This window comes from Symphalangus syndactylus, chromosome 9 (genome assembly GCF_028878055.3).
Source record: "Symphalangus syndactylus isolate Jambi chromosome 9, NHGRI_mSymSyn1-v2.1_pri, whole genome shotgun sequence".
NCBI lineage: Eukaryota > Metazoa > Chordata > Mammalia > Primates > Hylobatidae > Symphalangus > Symphalangus syndactylus.
Window position 1 is genome coordinate 14942500 of NC_072431.2, and position 22945 is coordinate 14965444.

Consider the following 22945-nt stretch of genomic DNA (forward strand, 5'->3'; position numbering starts at 1 on the left):
TAACACCCCACTGTCAACATTAGACAGATCAATGAGACAGAGAGTTAACAAGGATATCCAGGAACTGAACTCAGCTCTGCACCAAGTGGACCTAATAGACATCTACAGAACTCTCCACCCCAAATCAACAGCATATATATGGTTCTCAGCACCATACCACACCTATTCCAAAATTGACCACACAGTTGGAAGTAAAGCACTCCTCAGCAAATGTAAAAGAACAGAAATTATAACAATCTGTCTCTCAGACCACAGTGCAATCAAACTAGAACTCAGGATTAAGAAACTCACTCAAAACCACTCAACTACATGGAAACTGAACAACCTGCTCCTGAATGACTACTGGGTACATAACGAAATAAAGGCAGAAATAAAGATCTTCTTAGAAAGCAACGAGAACAAAGACACAATACACCAGAATCTCTGGGACACATTCAAAGCAGTGTGTAGAGGGAAATTTATAGCACTAAATGCCCACCAGGCAATACCATTCAGGACATAGGCATGGGCTAGGACTTCATGTCTAAAACACCAAAAGCAATGGCAATAAAAGCCAAAATTGACAAATGGGATCTAATTAAACTAAAGAGCTTCTGCACAGCAAAAGAAACTACCATCAGAGTGAACAGGCAACCTACAGAATGGGAGAAAATTTTTGCAATCTACTCATCTGACAAGGGCTAATATCCAGAGTCTACAATGAACTCAAACAAATGTACAAGAAAAAAACAACCTGATCACCAAGTGGGCGAAGGATATGAACAGACACTTCTCAAAAGAAGACATTTATGCAGCCAAAAAACACGTGAAAAAATGCTCATCATCACTGGCCATCAGAGAAATGCAAATCAAAACCACAATGAGATACCATCTTACACCAGTTAGAATGGCAATCATTAAAAAGTCAGGAAACAACAGGTGCTGGAGAGGTTGTGGAGAAATAGGAACACTTTTACACTGTTGGTGGGACTGTAAACTAGTTCAACCATTGTGGAAGTCAGTGTGGCGATTCCTCAGGGATCTAGAACTAGAAATACCATTTGATCCAGCCATCCCATTACTGGGTTACTGGGTATATACCCAAAGGATTATAAATCATGCTGCTATAAAGGCACATGCACATGTATGTTTACTGCGGCACTATTCACAATAGCAAAGACTTGGAACAAAGCCAGCTGTCCAACAATGATAGACTGGATTAAGAAAATGTGGCACATATACACCATGGAATACTATGCAGCCATAAAAAATGATGAGTTCATGTCCTTTGTAGGGACATGGATGAAGTTGGAAACCAACATTCTCAGCAAACTATCGCAAGGACAGAAAACCAGACACCGCATGTTCTGACTCATAGGTGGGAACTGAACAATGAGAACACTTGGACACAAGAAGGGGAACATCACAAACCAGGGCCCATTGTAGGGTGGGGGGGTGGGGATAGGAGATATATCTAATGTAAATGACAAGTTAATGGGTGCAGCACACCAACATGGCACATGTATACATATGTAACAAACCTGCACATTGTGCACATGTACCCTAAAACTTGAAGTATAATTTTAAAAAAAGAAAATGTGGTATATATACACAAAGGAATACTATTCAGTCATAAAAAATGAAATCACATCATTTGCAGCAACATGGATGGAAATGTTCATTAAGCGAAATAAGGCAGGCACAGAATGATAAATACCACATGTTCTCACTCACATGGGGGAGTTAAAAAACTTAACCTCATGTACACAGAGAATAGAATGATAGATACCAGAGACTGGAAAGGGTTGTTGGGTGTGAGGGGAACATGAAGAGAGGTTGGTTATGGGTACAAACATACAGTTAGATAAAATAAATTCTAATCTTTGATAATTTTGATAGTGATGACACTTAGTAACAATATTTTATATATTTCAAAGTAATCACAAAAGAGGACTTGAAATAATACCATATGTACAGAAACGACAAATACTCAAGATGGTGGATACCCCCAAATACCCTGACTTGATCATTACACAGTCTATGCAAGTAACACTCACATGTACCTCACTAATATGTAAAATATTATGTGTCGATAAAAGAAAAAGAATCAGTGGAAGAGGATGGGGTGGGGTGAAGGGGGACTGGGGAGATATTGGTCAAAGGATACAAAATTTCAGTCATGCAGGAGGAATAAGTTCAAGAGATCTATTGTACAACTTGAAGACCCTAATAGTAATATCTTAATACTTGAAAAATCACTAAAAAGATTAAATTTGAAATATTCTCAATATAAAAAATGAGTATCCAAGGTAAAATATATGTCAACTAGCTCAACTTAGCCATTCTACATGCATACATACTTCAAAATATCTTTCTGTGTACAACATATACACTTCTAGTCAATTTAAATAACCTTAAAAATGTAATTTAAAAACACAGTATAACAACTATTTATATAGCATTAATAAGTAAAATAGACATGATTTAAAATATATGGGAAGAAGTACAGTTATAGCCAAATACTAAGCCATTTTACATAAGAGACTTGAGCATCCATGGATTTTGGTATCTGTGGAGGTCCTGGAACCAATCCCCCACAGATACCAAAGAGATGACTATCCTCCAAATTCTGACCTACAATTTCATACCCTGATAAACTAACACCAATAAAAGGAAGAAGGGGTATTGAGATTTTCAGACATCAAAGGATTCACATTTTATATTCCATATACCCTTTTTTAGGATTTTACTTGAGAGTGAACTCCGACAAAACCAAAGACAAAATAAATAAAATAGAATAAAGAAATAAAAACACCAAGATAGATCAAAATTCTACAATTCACCATTAGATAATATCCTGGTTTTCTTTAAAATATAATCAATTTTGACTTTTAAAAGTGTATTAATTTGTTGCTTTGGGCCACTAATGTCCATTTACAAGAAAGAAAACACATTTGTCATAACATAATTGAACACAAAAGACCCACATAAGTTTGAGTCTTGCACCTCAAAGTTATTGGTAAAAGGAAAAAAGTTAATTAATTGAGCCATAGTTATAGAAAAACTAGCTTATTTTATTATTATCAATGCCAAACAAATCTTTAAATCAACTAAAATTTATTTAAGCATAAAGTTACTTTCACATTTGTCTACAACCACAGTAAATACAGTTCCTGGCATAAAGACACAGATTTCAGAATTTAAAGCCTCCCCATCTGCAAGATTACATATATAAAACTCCCACTATTGTTTATATAATAGTGAATTAATCAAATTGAAATAGTTATACCATCTAAAATAAAATTGAAATAATTTACTCATAAGATTCATATTTAAATCATCTTTATTTACAAAATACTATCCTGAGAATTATAATTCCATTAAGCTTCAATTTGAGCAAAAGTGTAATCACTTAAGTAACAGCAGTTACTTAAACTGAAAATGAGATCAGTCAAAATTACTTTTGAAGAGGGCAAAAATATTGTCAGGTTTCTTGCTGTCGTTCTGGATGTTCAGTAGCAGGCTCATTTGAAGGTGGAATCAAACCTGAAGGGAACTCACTTCTACCTTCAGAATGTGGGGGTGGGGGGAAAAATCCAGGTCTTGGGGGAAGGTAAGGAGGAAAACCCCTTGATGGATAGACATTTCTCACTGTTCAAAGAGATTGGTAAAAGACATTTTTTAACTTTAAGAACCTATACTATGCCCTAATAAATCATTAAGTTTATAACTTCCATTACCTATTCTGTTATTTGAGAATTGACACTAGATAATTACTTGATCTAACAAATTAATTTTTACATTGAGAAAAATATACCTCTTCAAATACAGATGACTAAAGGAAATATCATTAATTTTTAACATAATTTTTGTCGTAGCTTAACAACTGTTTTTTAAAAAAGAGGAATTATTTCAAAATATGTAAAACTTACTGTAAAAATAACATTTTTTTCTTTCATTATCAAAGTCCTTCTCAAAAAACATTTTCAAGTAATACAATTTTCAACAAACTTAAAATTCGTATCAGTGATTCCCAATTCTAATTTGATATTATAGTAAAACATTTCCAGTAATATCAAAGGCCACCTTAAAATTCCCCCAAACAAAATTCATTTTAATTCACCTTTAACTTTAAAAAGAGAAGAGGAACAAGGGAAGGAAAGACTATATGAGACATTCATAGGCATAGCCTAGTATTTGGTTACCACAAATTTATTCTGCAGAACCCTATAGTTCAAAACAGTGAAGTATGAATATAAAAGCAACATATTATTCCCTTTTTCTTATGTGAAGCTTTAAAAGAATTCAATAAATCCAAAAATTAGGTCAAACATAATACATTTTAAGTTTTAAATAAGTAGGACTACATCAGAACTACTTATGAAAAAGACTTTAAAAAATATCTTAGCCAGTAATTTTAATGCTAGAATATAAGTTTTAATTATTTTCACTAACTGCCAGAATAACCAGTTGCTACCAAATAAGGTACAGATAATTTCAGTTTTATCATAAGACCTGCAAAAAGTCAATTATTTTCTTGACTACCAAAATACAGAAATAATTCTATATTATTAAGATGAATCAAGCTGAAACCTCATTACAGTCCTCTTACGGCTGGCTGCCTTCCCAATTCAGAAAAGTAATGGTACACTCACAGAATGCTAGAAAAATTTTTCCTCCACTGTGTTACTACATTAACAGATAGTAAAATTAAATCTCTGATTAATAAAACACATATTGAGATTTTAAAAAAAAGTTTAAAAAAGCATACTTGCAAATGGAGCATGTGGTGGACCTGGGAAATCCCTTGGTGGAAAATAATCTCGAGAAGCTCCAAACATGGCTCCTGGAGGAGGTGGGGGGAAAGGAGGTCCTCTTCTCAAGAATGGGCCTCTTGTATCCACTGGAAACAATGGACCTCTGATTGGAGCAAGAGGTGGAGGAACAAAGCCAGGGCCAGTGGCTTCATTTTCAGCAGGGAGAGATGAATCAGGCACATTTAAATTCTACAACAAATTGACATATGGCAGTCACTAAAACAGCAAATTTGCAATTGTTTTCCTGAAAATCTCAGCTTAGAAGAAATCATCTCGACAGAAAGCATTCCATGCTAGTCTTAGAAAGCTCTAGAGAAAGATTCAAACAGCTTTCCACATTAATGTATCAGCTGTCACATTTTAGTTATCATAAATATTTTATTAAGTCAACAGAAAACAGCTTTAACCAACAAAGTAATAGTCTGGCTAAAGATAAAACAGAAATATAACCCAAGAGCACTAAAATATATACTATTTTATCAAATATACACTGGAAAAAAAGAAAAAGCAAGATGTCTACGTTTATATTTTCCAAAAATCAATATCTTAATAAACAAAAATATACTTTAAAATATTCAAATAAAAATCCAAGGGGGGGGAACTAAAATCTTGTTTAACTACTAAACTAACTCAAACTCCTAGTCTGCAAATTGTATTTTATCACCATAGGTTACCATCTACAAAAGAAACAGCTTTCATGCTAAGTAGAAAGTATACTAATCAAAACGAGAAAATCAGCTTTATATCAAAACCTAGATTATTAGCTCTATTTCTATTCTAGTACCATGAGATTAGAAGGATCAGGCCAGGCACGGTGGCTCAGCACCGGGCGCAGTAGCTCACACCTGTAATCCCAGCACTTTGGGAGGCCAAGGCGAGCGGATCACCTGAGGTCAGGAGTTCAAGACCAGCCTGGCCAACATGGTGAAACTCCATCTCTACTAAATATACAAAAATTAGTTAGGTGTGGTGGCACATGCCTGTAGTCCCAGCTACTCAGGAGGCTGAGGCAGGAGAACTGCTTGAACTCGGGCTGCAGTGAACCGAGATAGCGCCACTGCACTCCAGCCTGGGCAACAATAGTGAAACTCCATTTCAAAAAAAAAAAAGAAGGCTTCTGAATACATGGATACAATTCCACTCTTTCAATACTTACACCAAGATCATCTTTGGTATCATTTCTACTGGGTTCCATTTCTGAAGGCATTGACCCATCTAGACATAAAAGTTAAACCATGAAAAGTACATGATTTATCACTTTATTCCTAGAGTATTTCCAGATCACAAAATTGGTATTTTCCCACTCCCCTTATTGGCACATAAACCAGTTGGACACCAATATCCTATATTGCGGCCACAAGAACAGCTTGAGGTCCCTAGAAATTCTGGCAGACTCAGAGTTCTATGATGGCATGTGGCAGTGATTTCTCTGGCTAGTTCCTAAGCAATCCTGCTGGAGCAGCATGCTAAGAAGACATCTGGGAGGAAGCATCTCCCTCCTTCCTTCTTTTCCTCCTCCCTCCTTTTATGTTTCCCTCCTATCGTCTTCTCCTTCCTCCCCTTCTTCCTTCTGTCCTTATTCCTCCATTAAGTAAGAGAGACTAGCTACTGGAATTTAGCTACTGTTCCTAAATAAATGTTCCCGAACTTTGTTATCATCAAGAAATGCAATCCTCTCTGACCACAACTACCTCTCCTCTTGTAGCTTTCTCATTTATTCTCACTACATCTGTCCTTGGAAGTCACTGATGCTTCTGACCACTGAGTTTCCTCCCTCACTTCCTTCCCCAATTAACTAGACTCCAAAGTCCATGACTTCAGCCAGTTATAAATGTCCTTGTCTTACTGGTCATTTTTCACTTGTGCTTGACAACATTCAACTACAAACAGTAGCACTTAAAAATTATTATGCCATATTAGGTATTGGTGAACCAGTATTAAAAAATGGAAACATAAAAATTTTTAAATAGCATAGAAATGGATGTTTAATCACACATTACTTTCATTCCATTAAACCTGATTTAATGGGGGGAAAACAATTTCTAAAGCCAAACTGAAAGAATTAATTATAATTGTGTAAGACCTTGGGACTGCTTTCTTTGCTTGTTATTTTTACAGTCTGATTTTTGGCCAGACGCAGTGGCTCATGCCTCTAATCCCAGCACCCTGGAAGGCCAAAGAGGGTGGATTACTTGAGGTCAGGAGTTTGAGACCAGCCTGGCCAACATGGTGAAACCCCATCTCTACTAAAAATACAAAAATTAGCTGGGCGTGGTGGTGGGTGCCTGTAGTCCCAGCTACTCAGGAGGCTGACGCAAGAGAATCTCTTGAATCCAGGAGGCGAAGGTTGCAGTGGAGCTGAGATGGAGCCACTGCACTCTAGCCTGGGCAACAGAGACTCTGTCTCAAAAATAATAATTAAAAAAAAATAAAATAAAATACTGATTTTCCAGGCTGAGCAAGGTGTCTCACGCCTGTAATCCCAGCGCTTTGGGAGACCAAGGCAGGTGGATTGCTTGAGCCCAGGAGTTCAAGACCAGCCTCAACAACATGTCAAAACCTCATCTTTACAAAAAATTAGCCATGGGTGGTGGTGCACACCTGTAGTCCCAGCTATACTATATAGTTTACTATGTCAGAAAATCAATATTATTTTTAAAATTATACATTTAACATTATATATATTTATATATATACACACACATATATATTTAATAATATATAAATATATATGTCCTTTCCTGAGGAAACCTTTTACCAATACATTTAAATCTTGACTTTAAAAAAAATTCTATTTTCTTAATGTTGTGTACTTCTGGTTGATATACTGCATACATCTATTTCTCAACTTTAATGGGTTGCTATGAGGTAGTTTAAGTAAAACAGAGCCTGACAAATAGTAGATTGCTCAGTACATGTTAGCTATATCTAAGCATGAAATGTTTAAATAATATAACTGATTACCATATCAACAGAGCATGCATCTAAATTGTTTTCTGGTGGGTTTTTATGTATCCATTCACATTTGCCTGGCTTATTTCCCTGATTACTAAACAGGACACATGCAAGTGGACTAGAAAAATTAGAAAATTAGTCACAGAACAGAGTAAAATTTATCATCATAGGTATATGGAGTAAACCTATTTCCATGGTGCTCAAACCAACCCACCAACATATATTTGGATGCCATGTCTGTGTACAATATAAGAAGAAACATAAAACCAGGACATTTTCAGGAAAGAGATTTTGGCCTTAGGAACTACTAGAGATAGCAATTATATTCGTCTTTATTCTAACTTCCAGTTCTTTAGTGTGCCACCAAAATTTTTAAAGAAGAAAAGCACAAAGTACTTCTTACCCATTTTATCCAAAGAAGGCATATTAAAACTTCTGAGTTCTGCTGGTCCAGACAGTCTACCAGAATTAGAACAAAATCTGTCTTGCCTTTGTGGAGGAAGGGCTGAATCAGGATATGATTGTCCTAGAAAATAAGTTTTTAAAATGTCTTCATTAATGTAAATATAAATCAAGTTTACTTAAGTTTAACGTATTGAACTTAAGACTTTTGACCTGTATTCTAACACTTAAACTCATCATCTTCTTGGTTGACAACAGTAGACAATTTCAGAAGAATTGCATATTTTACTATAGGCAATAACTTTTATAGTAAACACAAGCATAATCTGCTACTTTGGATTTTGAAAGTTTCAATTACTATGTGTAAATTAGAATATGTGAAAACAGATTTTAGTTTTATATATATGTAAATTAACTTTCCATTTTAATAATGCAGGTAAGTAAATACATCAATATATCAAAAAAGACCCAGGAAACAGCTACTAAAATAAGGAAAAAGTAAAGAGAAAAAACGTAAGCACAGCAAGAAATTTACCAGAACAGGTGATAATTTGTCATCAAAGCAGAAAGAGTATCATTCAGAGGTCATCACTGTCAAACTTTTAGTAATACTGACATTTTGGAATTTAGTATCTAATACAAACCAAATGGAAAGAGACGGGTATGGTGGCTCACACCTGTAATCCCAGCACTTTGAGAGGCCGAAGCAGGTGGATCACCTAAGGTCGGGAGTTCAAGACCAGCCTGGCCAACATGGTGAAACCCTGTCTCTATTAAAAATATAAAATTTAGCCAGGCATGGTGGTGCACATCTGTAATCCCAGCTACTCGGGAGGCTGAGGCAGGAGAATCACCTGAACCCGGTGGGGCAGAGGTTGCAGTGAGCCGAGATCATGCCACTGCACTCCAACCGGGGTGACAGAGCAAGACTCCATCTCAAAATAAATAAATGAATAAATGAAAATAAATAAAAAACAAACTAAATGGAAAGCTCTCTCTGACTCAACAGATGAGTACCACTGCTGAAATGAAGAACATCTGGAGAGACACAAATTTGGACACCAACTATCTCAAGTGCTTCTACAGCCACCCTCCTTTGTCCCCAGGGGTGATTTATGATGACAATATGGTATTAGGTTGATGCAAAAGTAATTGTGGTTTAATAATTCCTGGGTCCTTGTGGAACTCATCACTCTTGAAAAAGTATAGGTAGTTTCTCATTCTTGAAAGGTGATGGCAGACTCCTAGATTAGGTATGCGTGTGTCCAACGCCAAAAATAAGGAGAACATCAAAGAAGGTGAATTGTGTAACTTTCCCCTATCCTATTACAGATATACAGGAACAACCCCAAATTGCCTCTAATTGACTTTATAGAATGAGTGTTGGATATATCACTCCTCAACTGACTCTGCCACAGGGGACCTTATTGACACATCATCTCTCCTATACAAAACCAAAGAAACCACCTGGCATCAACCAGAGTCAATAAAAAGAATTATATTTAATGAGTTCCCAATGCTCGGGAGATGTGACTGAGGAGAGAAAGATCCAGATAGTTTGAAGGCTCATTTACACTCCCTTTCAAAATCCTAGGGAGGAGCTGTTTCAAAGGGTTTGAGTTCGCCTAATAAAAGAAAAGGTCAATACCAATCACTGAGATCTAAACTCAGTTTTCCCTTTCTACTTCAAACACAAGATTAATTAAATGGTGGAGCTGGACGAGGGGATGAAATACGGAAACCTGAACACCAACTCTTTTTTAATCAGGTCTCAAGATACTACATCACTATTTTGCTTCTAAATTATATCCCCACACATCAACAACCTCAGAAATAAAAAATTTTGTTATAAATTTACTACTTTATAAACTACATGGCTATGTTGCCCTCCACTGGCAAAAGCAATTCATTCCTTAAATCTTACCAAGGCCTACTATGTGTCAGGCACAAACAATACAATGTTGGTCTTGATAAACCTCATGTCCTTGCAGTCTAATTCTGATAGAAACACATAAATACCATGTGATTAATGTCTTAATAAAAGGAAATATACATAATATAAGAGGTAGCCTATCTATTTCTGATTGCAGGAATCAGAAATGGAGTCAGAGGCAGTAAAGCTTGCCCTGAAAGAAAAGTAAAGATGAACAAGTAATCAAGGGTATTCTGGTCAATGCACATATACATATACACACATACACACACACATACACACACCCTCATATACACATATACACATACACATATACACATAATAAGATACAGCTATGTGGAAAGCATATGACCAATTAAAGACTGAACTAAACTACAGAAAGTAAGGACGTGAAAGTTCCCTTTCTTTTTTTTTTTCAAACTTTTGTTTTCTATAATAGTATTCTACCCTTGTAACAGAAGACACGATTAGAAAGAAAGAATGGAAGAAAAAAAGATAAGAAAAAAACGAATAAGGAGTGGGAATAAGTGTACAGGGCATTCTGAAGCAGTTTTGCAAACTAAGAATTATACTGCAGAAAGCAGCTACTCTCATACACTTCATTCACAGCTTCTGTTGAGGACGATGGGGAGGTATCTATTAAAACCAAAAACAGGCCGGGCATGGTGGCTCACGCCTGTAATCCCAGCACTTTGGGAGGCCAAGGCAGGTGGACTGCTTGAGGCCAAGAGTTCAAGATCGGCCTGGCCAACATGGTGAAATCCCATCTCTACTAAAAACACAAAAAAATTAGCCAGGTGTGGTGGCACAGGCCTGTGTCCCAGCTACTCAGGAGGCTGAGACACAAGAATCGCTTGAACCCAGGAGGCAGAGGTTGCAGTGAGCCAAGATCATACCACTGCACCCCAGCCTGGGCGACAAAGCAAGGTCCCGTCCCAAAAAAATAAAAATTAAAAATAAGACCAAAAGTGTGCATACCCTATTACCTAGTAATTCCATTTCCTGGACTAATCTTGAAAGAACATATGTACAAAAAGGGTGTTAGCTGCAGCACTGTTAGTAATGGTGAGATACTGGAGACACTCTAAATGCTCACCAACAGGAACTGGATAAACATATTGTGGTTTCTTTTACACTGAAATACCATACCACAATTAAGGTGATAAACTCTATATACACTAACATGGAAAGAATTCAAGTAGGTAAGGCTGATAAGGAAAGTTGATAAAACAGAACTTTTATTTGTTAAAAATCATTATTAGAACTGAAAGTTTTTTGGCTGCATAAATGTCTTCTTTTGAGAAGTATCTGTTCATGTCCTTCGCCCACTTTTTGATGGGGTTGTTTGTTTTTTTCTTGTAAATTTGTATGAGTTCATTGTAGATTCTGGTTATTAGCCCTTTGTCAGATGAGTAGGTTGCAAAAATTTTCTCCCATTCTGTAGGTTGCCTGTTCACTCTGATGGTAGTTTCTTTTGCTGTTTTAGTTTAATTAGATCCCATTTGTCAATTTTGGCTTTTGTTGCCATTGCTTTTGGTGTTTTAGACATGAAGTCCTTGCCCACGCCTATGTCTTGAATGGTATTGCCTAGGTTTTCTTCTAGGGTTTTTATGGTTTTAGGTCTAACATGTAAGTCTTTAATTCATCTTGAATTAATTTTTGTATAAGGTGTAAGGAAGGGATCCAGTTTCAGCTTTCTACATATGGCTAGCCAGTTTTCCCAGCACCATTTATTAAATAGGGAATCCTTTCCCCATTGCTTGTTTTTGTCAGGTTTGTCAAAGATCAGATAGTTGTAGATATGCGGCATTATTTCTGAGGGCTCTGTTCTTTTACACACACTAAACCCATGAATAGCTGCTTCTAGGAAAGGAAGGTAATATGCCCACGAAAGGAAGTATAATAATGTTCAATACATTTACATAGTGTGCTTTTTCTTTTTATGTTTTATTTACACATTTACACACACAAACACATATATATCTGAAGCAAATATTAATATGTAAATTCTCAAGGGTGATATCCAGGATTGTGCTATAATATCTCAATTTGTTTCAACCATTGTGGAAGTCAGTGTGGCGATTCCTCAGGGATCTAGAACTACAAATACCATTTGACCCAGCCATCCCATTACTGGGTATATACCCAAAGGATTATAAATCATGCTGCTATAAAGACACATGCACATGTATGTTTATTGTGGCACTATTCACAATAGCTAAGACTTGGAACCAACCCAAATGTCCATCAATGATAGACTGGATTAAGAAAATGTGGCACATATACACCATGGAATACTATGCAGCCATAAAGAAGGATGAGTTCATGTCCTTTGTAGGGACATGGATGAAGCTGGAAACCATCATTCTCAACAAACTATCGCGAGGACAAAAAAGCAAACACCGCATGTTCTCACTCATACGTGGGAATTGAACAATGAGAACTCATGGGTACAGGAAGGGGAACATCACACACCGGGGACTGTTGTGGGGTGGAGGAAGCGGGGAGGGACAGCATTAGGAGATATACCTAATGCTAAATGACTAGTTAATGGGTGCAGCACACCAACATGGCACATGTAGACATATGTAACAAATCTGCAGGTTGTGCACATGTACCCTGAAACTTAAAGTATAATAATAAAAGTAAAAAAAAAAAAATCTCAGTTTGTGTTGTTCACCAAGCTACCCAACCTTTCTGTGGTTTTGTTTCTTCATCTGTAAAATGGGAATAACAGAATAACACTCTTAAGAGTGTTAGAATGATTAATAAAAGGCATTTAGTCTGACACAAATACATTCTATATACAGCTTTATCAATATCTGATGATAAACTAAGCTTATTATGATGATTATAAACTATATTAAAAATATAGTATTGACTGCTTTTCATTCAAATTTATGACCATAAATTTCAAACTTATGCTCAACAATGCCCTATAATCATACTACACTTTACTAATGTTTGAGTTCTTCCACTCTCCTAAATAGCTACTGCATACCTTTTTTTCTCTTCAGATCTGACAGTCCTCTCCTCTACCACCTGCTTCAGCTAATGATCTTGCCACATCAAGAAAATTGAAACAACTGGACACCTCCACTTACCCTCCACCCAATCGCCACATCTGTACTCACTTGCTCTGCCTTCCTTCTTTTTAGAATGGATAAAGTGACCCAGCTACCACAATTTCTGCAAGTACACTCTGGATAGCATCTTTTGTGCTTAATATTCCAGGGTTTCACTTTTATAACCAGACCTTCTCCAAATATCATTAATTTCCCCTTCTAGCCTGAATTATTCCCATCAGCAAATAAATATATTATCCATCTTTTATTTATTTATTTATTTATTTATTTATTTTTGAGACAGAGTCTCACTCCGTTGCCCAGGCTGGAGTGCAATGGTGTGGTCTCGGCTCACCGTAACCTCTGCCTCCCAGGTTCAAGCAATTCTCCCGCCTCAGCCTCCCGAGTAGCTGGGACTACAGGCGCATGCCACCACACCCGGCTAATTTTTGTATTTTTAGTAGAGACGGAGTTTCACCATGTTGGCCAGGCTGGTCTTGAACTTCTGACCTCAGGTGATCTGCCTGCCTCAGCCTCCCAAAGTGCTGGGATTACAAGCATAAGCCACCATGCCCTGCCAATATTATCCATCTTTAAAAACCAAAACACCTCTCCCTCCAGCTACCATCTCTTTTTCATTCAAAGCGAAATTTTTCAAAAAGCTGTCTACATTTGTCCCTGGATCTTAATCTCTCCTCAACCTAGTCTCTTCAGGAAGACTGACAAATTAAACACAGATTTTTAAAGTTTATAAAAACACATACGGTGGCAATTTATCAACTGAATAATCATTAGAATTTATAAAGGATCATTATATAAGACATAAGTGATTAAGATATATATATTCCTAAAAAAGCGGTAGCCTAAAATTTAGGAACAACTTTAAGTAAATATCATCCTCTGAGAGGATAAAAGCATATATACAACAACTTTAGAACACCTTATTAAGTTTGTGAAGACCACAAGTTTTCATCAAAGAGATCAAAATGAGCCTTAAGACAAACTATAATTCTACCAAATGAGTCCTGTCTGAAAAAACTGTTCAGAATGTAGGACAATGGTCAGCATAAATGTCTATGAATCAGAGCCAGTGAAGTAAAAATCTACGCCTATGCCTTCAAAGCTATCCAAGGTATTTTGATCTGCTTAGCACACTTTTGTTTCCCAAGGAAAGAGTCAAAACTGTTATCAATTTAGCTGTACACTATACGTCTCTTATTTGTTCAGCTCTTTAAGAAAAAGAGTTTTTAAACATGCCAGGCTAGCGACCACACTTAACTCATGATTACACCCTCAAGGTATAGTTGCTTAGTCTCTTTGCTATGCTTACATAAAATATATTATCCAAATCAGTAAAAGACAAGCACCAACAAAAATAAGGAGAAACCACATACACACTCCTTGTTCTTTTAAACAATGAAAACTAGGAATACTAAAGCTCAAAAAGGTACGGAGGAGGGTGTGGTGGCTCACGTCTGTAATCCCAGCACTTTGGGAGGCCAAGATGGGAGGACTGCTTGAGCCAAGGATTTCGAAACCTGCCTGGGCAACATAGTGAGGTCCCGTCTCTACAGAAAATTTAAAAATTAGGCATTAGTGGTGCATGCCTATAGTCCCAGCTACTTGGGAGGCTAAAGCAGGAGGATCACTTGAGCCCAGGAGGTCGAGGCTGTAGTAAGCTGTGTTCATGCCACTGCACTCCAGCCTGGATGACAGAGTGAGATTCTGTCTCAAAACAAAACAAAATAATAAAGAAAATAAATTTTAACTGACAATTAAAATTCAATAAAATTAAAAATTCTGTTTCTCAAGTTGTACTAGACACATTTTAGGTATTTACCAGCCACATGTGCCTAGTGGCTACTGTACTGCACAGTATAGATATAAAATGTTTCTATTATTACAGAAAGCTCTATTGCACAGAGCTGATATAGAAAAAGATCTGTTTCAGTATTACATTCATTTCATTATATTAACTCATCATTGAAATACATAACTACACCTTTTTAATAATTTATTCTTTTTTATCCCAACATCTTGAATAAGATGTTCAGTAGAAATTCTTGTAAAAATGAAACAAACTATAGCACATAGATCCTAAAAATACATTTAGAACGAAAAATATAGAGTTAACATTTTAACTCCTTCCCCTTGGGAAAGCTACTAACCCACTGTATCTCTCTATCTAAATATATGCCAACAATTTTCAAACTATATATCCCAACCTGAGCTACAGTAGAAGTAGTTATCAATCAGCACCATAAGACAGGGAAATAAATAAATAAATGTATGTAGTCATCTACAGTAGGGGTCCCTAACCCCTGGGCTGCGGGCCAGTACCTTTCCGTGGGCTGTCAGGAACCGTTTGCACAGCAGGAGGTGAGGAGGGCAAGCGAGCATTACCACCTAAGCTCCACCTCCTGTCAGCTGAGGCATTCTATTCTCATAGGAGTGCAAACCCTAATGTGAACTGCGCATGTAAGGGATCTAGCTTGTGCATTCCTTGTGAGAATCTAACTAATGCCTGATGATCTGAAGTGAACACTTTCATCCCGAAACCATCCCCCTCCGTGCAACCTCCGTGGAAAAACTGGGCTCCATGAAACCAGTCCTTGGTGCCCAAAAGGTTAGGGACTGCTGATCTACAGGATAGTGACATTATCTACTTAATAAATTATGATACCTCACTTTCATTTCTAAAAGTGAAGACAAAACAAGCCAACACATACAACTTGAAAGTTTTTATGAGAATCACCTTGTTACAGTTAACCCTGGCAAAAGAATTATGTGAACAATTTAAACTACTTTCTTACCAAGCTTCTTTGATCTATAATATTCTCATTCTAGATATGAAAACACTTTTGTGTTTTTTCTTAACAACTGGAGCGCTGAGCAAGGTAAGTCACATTGATAAATTTTTGTTGCAGGTTAGTATTTATAAAGAATTTATAATGAACTGGTTATTCCCAGGACATATTTCTGTTAAAATTTTAATTGTGATTACTATACGATATGTGAATATTATCAACTCACTTATATTATTCAAGAACATTTTTTCTGCTAAAATTATAAATAAGATTTCTAATTAAACTTATGAAAAACCAAACTGAAAACTATCCCTTTATCTGAGTGTTAGTTATATCACTGTGCTCAAATTGTGAAAAAAAATCACATTATATGCTTAATACTTGTACTTTCCTGTATGTGTATGATATACAGTAAGATTTTTACTTTTTTATTTTAAAATAGATTCACAGAAAGACGCAAAAATACTACAGAGAGATCCTGCACACCCTTTACTCAATGTTTACGTCTTTCATAACTATAGTGTATTGTAACAGACAGAAAACTGACATTGGTACAACTCGTGTATAGTTCTACAACATTTTACAGCATATGTAGATTTATGTAATCACTCTCAAGATACAGAATTATTGTGCCACCAAAAACATCTCCGTCATGCCACCCCTTTATAGTCATACCCACTCCCCTCCCCACTACTATCTCAAACTCTTGCATCCACCAATCTGTTTTCTGTTTCTATACTGTCATTTCAAGAATGTTATATATGGCCAGGCACAGTGGCTCACGCCTGTAATCCCAGCACTTTGGGAGGCCGAGGTGGATGGATCACTTGAGGTCAGAAGTTCGAGACCAGCCTGGCTAAAATGGCGAAACCCTGTCTCTACTAAAAATTTAAAAATTAGCCTAGCTGGGCATGGTGGCGTGTGCCTCAAGTCCCAGCTACTCGGGAGGCTGAGGCAGGAGGACAGTTTGAATCCAGGAGGCAGAGGTTGCAGTAAGCCAAGATTACACCACAGCACTCCAGCCTGGGTGACAGAGTGAGACTCCATCTCAAAAAAAAAAGAATGTTATATACATGGAATAACACAGGATGTAAACTTTTGAGACTGGTTTTCTTCACTCAACCATTGAGATACGTCCAAATTGTTGCATGTATCAATAGTTTATTATTTATAGTTTGATTCCATTGTGATCAAAGAACATACTGTATATTATTCACTTCTTTTAAATGTGTTGAGGTTTGCTTTATGGCCCAGGATACAATCTGTCTTGTAAAATGTTCCACTGCTACTTGAAAAGCACATGTATTCTGCTGCTGTTGGGTAACTTGTTCTATAAATGTCAATTAGGTCTTGTTGATTGAGGGCACTGTTCAGTTCTTCTATATACTTGCTGAATTTTCTCTTCAGTTGTTCCATCAATTGCCAAGAGAGGGGTGTTGAAGTCTCCAGTTATAACTGGATTTGTCTTTGTTCCTCTCAGTGCTATCACTTTTTGTTTCCCATACTTTGTAGCTGCTGTTGGCATACACACATTTAACATTTGCTCTATCTTCTTGACCTCATTTTCTTTCCATTAATGTTTGCATGGTGTATCTTTTCTATCCTTTTATTTCCCACCTACTTATACTATTATATTTGAATGAGTTTCTTATAGACTGTATATGGTTATGTCACTATATAACATATAAGGTCCAAAGAAATGAAACAAGTTTTAAAAATCACACTAAAAGCCAGGCACGATGGCTCATGCCTGTAATCCCCCACTATTCAGGAGGCTGAGGAGGGAGGACCACTTGAGGCCAAGAGTTTGAGACCAGCCTGGGTAACATAGAGAAACCTTATCTCCAAAAACAATTTAAAATAAAATAAAAATTACCCAGGCATTGTGGCATGTGCCTACAGTCCCAGTTACTTGGGAGGCTGAGAGGGAAGGATTGCTTGAGACCAGGAGTTCAACGCTACAGTGAGCTATAATCACACCACAGCACTCTAGCTGGGTGACAAAGTGAGACTCTGTCTCTAAAAAAAATTTTTAATAAATTTTTAAAATCACACTAAAAGATAAAGGAGTGAAAACCAGAAAGCAAATCTCTTGATTTCCAGTCCAAATGCTTTTTCACCTAAGCCAGTCTTGTTCTAAACATGCAAACTAATTAATAGCACATATAAGAATGTTAGATGAACAGATACATTGTAGACTGTTCAACACTGTACAAAACTTTGTACACATATTATGCTTCACAGCAGAATTAGCTCTGTCCTAGTAAGGTAGCCAAATTTGTGTACTAACCTTTAATAACCATTTACATTCCAAAGAGTTTTAAAAGAAAACTTAAATAATTTAAAATCCTTATTAGTTTATAAGATTGAATCTGCTACTAAAAATAATGAGAATAAAATGTTGATTACTTGAAGAAACTAGGTGTATACTTGCTAGTAAAACCTTTAAGTAATAAGAATGTTTGGATCAAAACCACAATGAGACTCCACCTCACACTAGTCAGAATGGCCACTATTAAAAAGTCAAAATAACAGATGTTGCCAAGGTTGTAGAGAAAAGGGAATGCTTATACACTGTTGGTGGGAATGTAAATTATTAGGCCACTGTGGAAATCAGTTTGAAGATTTCTCAAATAACTTAAAACAGAACTACCATTTGACCCAGCAATCCCATTACTGGGTATATATCCAAAAGAAACTAAGTTGTTCTACAAAAAAGGCACAAGCACTCGTATGTTTATCGTAACACTATTCACAACAGCAAAGACATGAAATCAACCCAGATACCCACCAACGGTGGACTGGATAAAGAAAATGCAGTACATATACACCATAGAATACTACACAGCCATAAGAAAGAATAAAATTATGTCCTTTGCAACAACATGGATGCAGCTAGAGGCCATTATCCTAAGTGAATTAAGGCAGAAACATAAAACTAACACATTCTTACTTATTAGTGGTAGCTAAACACTGGGTACACATGGATATAAAGATGGCAACAAGAGACACTGGGGACTACCAGAGTAGAGCGAGGAGAGACAAAGGGAGGCAAGGGCTGAAAAACTGTGGGCACTATGCTCACTTTCTGGGTGATGAATTCAGTCACGCCCCAAACCTCAATATCACGCGATATACCCATGTAACAAACCTGCACATGTACCTTGTGAATCTCAAATAAAAGTTAACATTATTAAAATATTTTCTAAAAGAATGTCTGGAATAGGGCACATGAGAAAAGAGATAAGTTACAGCAGTTTTTTCTGACTATATAAGCTAAGTAAAGTTTTCTCCTTTTTCAAAGTATTTAACAGTGCAAAAATAAATGATTCCTTGTAAATATGGAACTATTTACAATCATTTCTGCTAACTCATCTTAAGTCAATAGAAATCTAAGACACTTCTTCCAAGTAGAAACATGTTAAGAAAATATATACATTTTATAAATTATGCCTAACAGACTAAATGACAGATAATCTCAAATGCAGAATCCATATTCTTCAGAAACTTAGTTATTTTAGTTGTCATTTTTTTAATGTAAGTATTTTAAACTACAATTTTTTAAAATTTAAGAAGAATCTTAAAGACAATTATTAGTGAGAAGGACTCTTCACGAGTCCCAATAAGTCAACCTTACATAAAAGAGAGGCAGATTACTTTAGAACATCACCATCTCTGTTTTACAGAAGTCATTATTTTGTTTGTTTTTTTGTGGAGACAGAATCTCACTATTTTGGCCAGCTTGCTCTAGAACTCCTGGCCTCAAGCAATCCTCCTGCCTCATCCTCCCAAACTGCTAGGATTACAGGCGTGAGCCACTGCACCCAGCCAGAAGATCATACTTTGAAAGAGAGAAAACCATGACAGGTAAAATTTATTGCTCAAGGTTACACAAAAAAGTAACAGCAATGATAAGGTTTAAAAAGCCTAGGCCAGGCGTGGTGGCTGACACCTATCCCAGCACTTTGGGAGGCCAAGGCAGGTGGATCACCTGAGGTCAGGAGTTCGAGACAAGCCTGGCCAACATGGTGAAACCTTGTCTCTACTAAAAATACAAATAGTAGCTGGGCATGGTGGCACATGCCCTGTAATCCCGGGTACTCGGGAGGCTGAGGCAGGAGAATCGCTTGAATCCAGGAGGCAGAGGTTGCAGTGAGCCGAGATAGCACCATTTCACCACAGCCTGGATGACAAAGGCGAAACTCCACCTCAAAAAAAAAAAAAGCCTAACACCCCTCATTATCATTTCATTAACTGAAACAAGACATAAAAGAAAGGAACCCTGAAATCTGTTCAGTGACCTTTTTTTTTTTTTTTTTGAGACAGTCTCTCTCTGTTGCCAGACTACAGTGCAGTGGTGCAATCTCGGCTCACTGCAACCTCTGTCTCCCAGGTTCAAGCAATTCTCCTGCCTCAGCCTCCCGAATAGCTGAGATTACAGGCGCCCGCCACCACGGCCAGCTAATTTTTGTATTTTTCGTAGGAACAGGGTTTTGCCATGTTAGCCAGGCTGGTCTTGAACTCCTGGCCTCAGGTGATCCACCTGCCTTGGCCTCCCAAAGTGCTGGGATTACAGGCGTAAGCCACCACACCTGGCCTGTTCAGTGACTATTTAAATGGCATGTACCAATGTACCAAGAGCAAACACAGAATATTTTGTAACTTTAGGTAGGAATGAAGCTAACTGAGAAATACATTTATCAGCATTACTCTAATTCATGCTAGAGCCTCAGGAGTCATTTAGCCCTTCTCACTCATCGTAAATTTTGGAACAATAATGAAAATTCCTTTACTGTGTCTGTAGAATTACCCTTGTCTATGACATTGAGATTATAGTTGACACAGGTTGGCCCTCTGTCAAACCAAAGGGATCAGATTCATTATTTGGAGATACTCTGTAGAATAGACCATATCTCTTCTATGAAGTTATCAATTTAGAAGCTCACAAATTATTGAAAAGTATGGAGACCAGGTTCCATTTCTAGTATGGTAGAGTAAACTCAGACTGACTCTCCTACACATAACTATAAACTCCAGACAATATGCAAAAAAATAACTGCCTGAAGCCCTTAAGCATGAACAAAAGCAGGAGGACTTAGAAAAGAACAGGGAGCTTGGAAGAAGAAAGGAGTAACAACCACGTATGGGGTCAGTTTTCCATTTTTATGTTTTAGCCTGATGGAAGACCACAGTGAGCTGCAGCACATAGCAGTCAAAACTCGATAAAACTTTCTTGCCTGAAGAACAAGTACACAGAGCCCAAGCCTGAGGCAATGGGATTGGGATATCCTAGAAAGGAGAAAGCTGGAAAGGTAGAGCCCAATATTCTGGGTACAATCTCTGCCCAAGTCTATGGCTGACTCCTGAGCAACACATGTGTATGGCAAATTTAAGCAGTTTTCAGCTAAGGCAAAAATAACCGAACTAATATTTGAGTCGTTTCCCACCACAGAAGGGAAAAGGTTGCAGTCTGAGCCCATCCAAGCTAATGGTCTTCTACAGCAAGACCAGTAACACTCTTAGAGGAATAGAATAGAATCCAGAATTGCCGCAATGTCTAGTATCCAATACAAACTCATCAAGAAAGAGAATGTGACCCATCCTTAAGGGAAAATATCATCACTAGAGGCCAACCTCAAGATGACCCTGATATTAGAATTACCATACAATGACTTTAAAGCAGTTATTATAAAACTAATATACTCAATGGTTTAAAAAAAATGCTTAACGAATAATTAGGTAAAAAACTCAGCAGAGAAATCAAATTATAAAAAAGGAACCAAATGATAATTTTAGACCTGAAAAATATATCTAAAATAAAACTTTTACTAGATAAGCTTAATAGCAGAATGGAGGTGACAAGGAAAGAGTCGGTAAACCTGAAGATAGATCAAAAGAAATTGTTGATTCCCAGGCAAGACGGCCAAATAGGAATAGCTCTGGTCTTCACCTCCCAGTGAGACCAAAGCAGAAGGCGGGTAATGTCTTCATTTCCAACTGAGGTACCTGGTTCATCTCATTGGGACTGGTTAGACAGTGGGTGCAGCCCACGGACAGCAAGCAGAAGTAGGGTGCGCGTCACCTCACCTGGGCAGCACAAGCGTTCAGGAAATTTCCTCCCCTAGCCAAGGGAAGCCGTGAGGGACTGTGCCGTGAAGGACCATGCAAAAACTCCATCTGAAGGTCACCAACAGCAAAGACCAATGGTAAATAAATCCAGGAAGATGAGGAAAAAACAGGCAAAAAGGCTAAAAATTCCAAAAACCAGGATGCCTCGTCTTTCAAAGGATCACAACTCCTTGTCAGCAAGGGAACAAAACCGGACAGACAATGAGTTTGACAAACGGACAGGAGTAGGCTTCAGAAGGTGAGTAATAAACTCCTCCAAGCTAAAGGAGCATATTCTAACCCAATGCAAGGAAGCTAAGAACATTGACAAAAGGTCTGAGGAATTGCAAACTAGAATAACCAATTTAGAGAAGAACATAAATGACCTGATGCAGCCAAAAAACAAGGCACAAGAACTTCATGAAGCATACACAAGTATCAATATAGCCAAAATGATCAATCGGAAGAAAGGATATCAGAGATTGAACACCAACTTACTAAAATAAAGCGTGAAGACAAGATTAGAGAAAAAAGAATAAAATGGAATGAACAAAGCCTCCAAGAAATATGGGACTGTGTGAAAAGACCAAACCTACATTTGATTGGTGTACCTGAAAGTGACGGGGAGAATGGAATCAAGTTGGAAAACTCTCTTATCCAGGAGAACTTCCCCAAACTAGCAAGATAGGCCAACATTCAAATTCACGAAATACAAAGACACTCTTCGAGAAGAACAACCCCAAGATACATAATCGTCAGACTCACCAATATTGAAATGAAGGAAAAAACGTTAACGGCAGCCAGAGAGAAAGGTCGGGTTACCCACAAAGGGAAGCCCATCAGACTAACAGCAGATCTCTCTACAGAAACCCTACAAGC

The 22945-nt window shown here is 37.2% G+C and overlaps 1 protein-coding gene across 16 annotated transcripts in view; it reads right to left on the minus strand.

Annotated features, from left to right (window-relative positions):
* Positions 1-3079: 3079 nt before the first annotated feature.
* Positions 3080-22945, minus strand: part of MIA2 (MIA SH3 domain ER export factor 2) — a 125861-nt gene continuing 105995 nt past the window's right edge. For all 16 annotated transcript variants that reach the window (XM_063609280.1, XM_055291458.2, XM_063609281.1 and 13 more), the window contains 4 exons: positions 8155-8277; positions 5953-6011; positions 4751-4985; positions 3080-3630 (listed from right to left, as the gene is read on the minus strand). In XM_063609280.1, coding sequence (XP_063465350.1) covers positions 3464-3630; positions 4751-4985; positions 5953-6011; positions 8155-8277 — 584 coding nt within the window. In that variant the 3' untranslated portion in view covers positions 3080-3463. The remainder of the gene's footprint in view (positions 3631-4750; positions 4986-5952; positions 6012-8154; positions 8278-22945) is intronic.